This window comes from Nestor notabilis, unplaced genomic scaffold, assembly GCF_000696875.1.
Source record: "Nestor notabilis isolate BGI_N333 unplaced genomic scaffold, ASM69687v1 scaffold34460, whole genome shotgun sequence".
Taxonomy (NCBI): domain Eukaryota; kingdom Metazoa; phylum Chordata; class Aves; order Psittaciformes; family Psittacidae; genus Nestor; species Nestor notabilis.
In genome coordinates this window covers 2243-6191 of record NW_009910320.1, presented here as the reverse complement: position 1 = coordinate 6191, position 3949 = coordinate 2243, and the positions used below count along the sequence as shown (strand labels likewise).

The window sequence follows — 3949 nt, the reverse complement described above, 5'->3', positions numbered from 1 at the left end:
AACCTTACTTTTCTGCAAATTCTCTTCTACTGTCTCTCTAAAGAGCACCTTCCATGATTTTCCCACTTAGGAATAAACAGGTTTTCATCAATGAATGAAAACACTTCAGTGCAGAAGAGAGAACACAGAGAACGGGTCTGTTTATCTCCACTGCTGAGCATGAGTCATTCTTCCACTGCAGCTTTCTCCACTGGTTTCTGTGCTTGCAGTTATAAAGCAGTGGCTGGTTTTAATTATCAACAGGGAAGCACAGAAAGAGACACAATTTGCCTCCCTCTGAAGTGATTCAAAGAAAAGAGATTAGGAAAAAGTATGCTTAAATATGAGGCAAGACATGAAATACAGTGGTTCAAATTATTCCCTGCACCCTCCTTTCACGACAGTTTTCACATATATGTATTTGGGCGTGCTGCACAACAGCAAGTGTTTTACACATAAGATACCATTATAAAACAGAAAAGAGACAATTAGCACCTCTTCAGTTTGAAATAAGGTCCTTGGTAATTTTTTTTAGCTCGTTTGATAAGCAGAGACCTTACATTTCCCCACCTAAATTGGTAACGTGGATGAGATTTTAAGCTAGAACTAGAGAATATGTGCAATTTTACCTTATCTTTAGTAAGCCATACATCTCTTATTCCCACAGAGGAAACATTTCCCAGTTTGTACTAAAGATACTTTAGAAGAAATATTCTAGAAAACAAACGGTATAAATGATTTTCGATGCTTTGGGTAGGAGCTAAACTTTGTCTGATAGAATTCGTGACACAAAACCGCAGCCAGCGCCTGGTTGAAAAGAACATACATCACTACACACCACCACGTCACATTGTGAAGTCCAAATGTGACAGCCATAGATACATATATGAGGAGCTCTGCAAAATAGTGAGGGCAAGAAACTCTTTCAAACCAGTCTCCAAAAGGTACACTGTGGTTCAGACTTACAACCTTTCCTGCAAGCAAACAGAAATTAGTTGAGAAAAACATGCACTAAAGAAACCTTTCTCTTCTACTCACAATTACAGAACAAGATGCTCATTAAAGTTATCATCGTCATCCACCTCCATCTGATCTGGCAGCTCTGTGCTTCCTAATGAAATAAGATGCCACCTCTGGCTGTTTGCACAGAGTAAGGAAACCTATTTTTAGCTCACATGGAGACAGAAGTGAGGTCCTCAAGGAATGGCACAAGTCCTAAGCATTAGCATGTGTCTGTCCTTAGGGTACTAGAAGCTAGACCTTCATTTTAAGTTCTACAGAACTATAAATACTGACACACCCAACCCTCATTCAGCCATCTGATCTCTTTTCCAAATAGTCTCATTTGATCTACTGAAAGTTTTCTAGAGAGCACCATTCTACAGGAACTGAAAAATACTCATGCTGTAAGATACTAGAAGCTATAGAAGCCTACTAAAACAACCAGGGGAAAATGACCTAACTAAATGATTGGCAGAAATGAAGCATCTTACCCGATTTACTTTTTCTAAGATTAGCCAGAATCACAAGACATCTGTGTTGGTGAAGAGAGGCCCAAATATACATCGTAACTCCTATGATGTGATACCAGCAGATCTGCGCAGAAAACTCTTTTCCTGAAAAAGACGATTCAATAATATCTGGCCAGGAAATACCTTCCCAAGCATCATCCCAAAACATTGTAGGGATTTTTTTAAATGTTACTGTCTTACAAAACTCTAGTCATGGGCCTCTAATCCCTTGAAAGATGGTTTTAAATCCTGCATCATTTAAGTGCTTGGCTGGTAGTTAATTTCCTTCAACTGTTCTATACTAAAAATACCTTGGTTTTAGTGCAGCGGCTTAAGGTACAGCATGATGTACAACTGGGGCAGGGGGGAACATTTCACTGGGGAAAACATTTGTACATGCGAGGCACATAATTGATAGTCTAAGACCTCAATATTCAACACTCTAATTCTTATGACCCTAATTAAAGATGTTACTGTCACTCAGATTAGTCTTGTTCACAGTGAGTGAGATGTATACACAGATACACCTACACACGCATGTGCACACACACAGAGTAACCATTTATGCCTTCAAAAAAATGTTAACTGATTCCCAATGTACAAGCCAATGCACCATCTCTAAGAATCTACAGGATGTGAAAAATAGAAGACAGGTCCAGAAAGAAAAAGGCTTTATCTACACAGAGGAGATCAGAGGGTTCTTTAAAAAAAAATCACTGGATTAAACTAGAGCTGATATGGTTGAAGTGGTTCAAAGTTCCACTGAAGTTACATACTTGATAGTGACTACCTTACCAAAATTAGTCATAGAAGTGCTACAACCAGCTCGTGGTTCATCTGTGCAGGGGAACAGCAGCTCAACTGTGAGACTCAGTGGAATGTTTTGGCAGAAACAAGTAATGTAATTCAAATTCCTGCTGTATTAATGGAGACATTACAGTACTGACAGAAATAAAAGCCTGACTGATGCAAGGCAGAGCAGTGGCAAGTTCTCAATGGAAAACAAAGGATGTGGCTAAGGCAGCCTTATAGACTCACCTTACAAGAAAGCTTACAGGAAAAATCAAATTCCACTTTGAGACCTGAAGTTGCATTGCGGCATTTGAGAATTGGTACCTATTACTGTCCTTCATAAAACAGATGTATCTCAATGCAAAACTGATGTGATCCTGAAATGTAATGATCCTGAAAGGATCTACCTGAGATGTCTTTCAGGGAACAACAGTGATGGTTAACATGCAAGTGTGTGTCAGTGTCGGTGTTTGTGTGCTGGTTGATTATGTGATATACTGCAGTGGAGCTATTTTGAACGATGCCAGTATTTTTATGTGTCACCAGTTAACACACTTTTCACACAGGCAGCCCTCTGCAAAACCATTTGCCATGATGGAAACAAATGGGAGCAAAACTACATCTTTGGTAATAATTAAGCAGGCACTTACCATTCCTAACATTAGTAGGCACTTGACATAGCACAGTTGAGCCAATGGCAATGTAGTAAGCAAGTCCAAAGCAATACTGCACAATATGAATGACACCATTAGAAAACACACTGGTCCAGAGGCATTCTGCAAGTCTTCGACAACTATGCAGCCAAAGCATGAGGAGAACCAGGAGCGCAGAGAAGTGCTGGCTATCTGCTTGCAGATAAAAAGTAGCAACTTTGAGACAGATAGGAACAATTTAACTCTGAGAGTGCTTAAAAAAGGCTAATTTTTCCCCTCCCCACAGCAAAATTTTACCCTCATTTTAAATTAACTGATCATTGGAGAAAATATTTGTACATGTGAAGCACTACTGACCATAGCAAGATTACTTCTAGAAGGTGCTAACGGCCCTTTCTGCTAAAAGGGCTCCTGCTAAAAGAAACTCATCATGTTCATAAATTAGAATGATTTCTACCCTGAATAATGACAAAGGGACTTGGCATTCCAGGGAAGTCACATGGACCCTAGTTTAAAAACAGCTGATAAAATAGCACTTGAAGAATACAAATTCAGCAAAGGACGGTAGCGCAGCTTTCTCATATTTATATAGCTGCATTATAATAGCTAGAATACTTGAATACTTGCCCATGTCCTCACTCTGAGAATCTCTGCCAAGTGCATGGTGCATGTGCTGAATCCATGATGGGAGCGACCCTCCAAGGAACTCCGCTCGGAAAAGACTAATCAGTAGAAAGCCGTTCCAGAGCACAGAAACCACATAAAAGTGAGTGAACCACCTGTAGGAATAAAAAGGGTCTTCATTAATGTTCTCATTGTTCCTCACTTGGAAATGTAGCTGCAGGACATGCTTGCCTGATGGTCCACACATCAGTAAGCAGAGAACCTGGGATGCCAGGTTAGTTAGTTAGCTTACCTTAGCAGGTTAGTTAGTTAGCTTACCTTACTAACCAGAGCTCCTCTTTAGTAGAGGAGAAAGTGTAAACCACACATTACAAAGGTATTCCTCAATAC

The 3949-nt window shown here is 39.8% G+C and overlaps 1 protein-coding gene across 1 annotated transcript; it reads right to left on the bottom strand.

Annotated features, from left to right (window-relative positions):
• Nucleotides 1-693: 693 nt before the first annotated feature.
• Nucleotides 694-3714, bottom strand: SRD5A3 (steroid 5 alpha-reductase 3; the record flags this gene model as incomplete). The annotated part of the gene is made up of 4 exons (XM_010009424.1): nucleotides 694-953; nucleotides 1473-1595; nucleotides 2933-3127; nucleotides 3563-3714. Coding segments are annotated over 4 exons (730 nt in total), but the record flags the coding sequence as incomplete, so codon positions are not given.
• Between the last annotated feature and the right edge of the window lie 235 nt (nucleotides 3715-3949).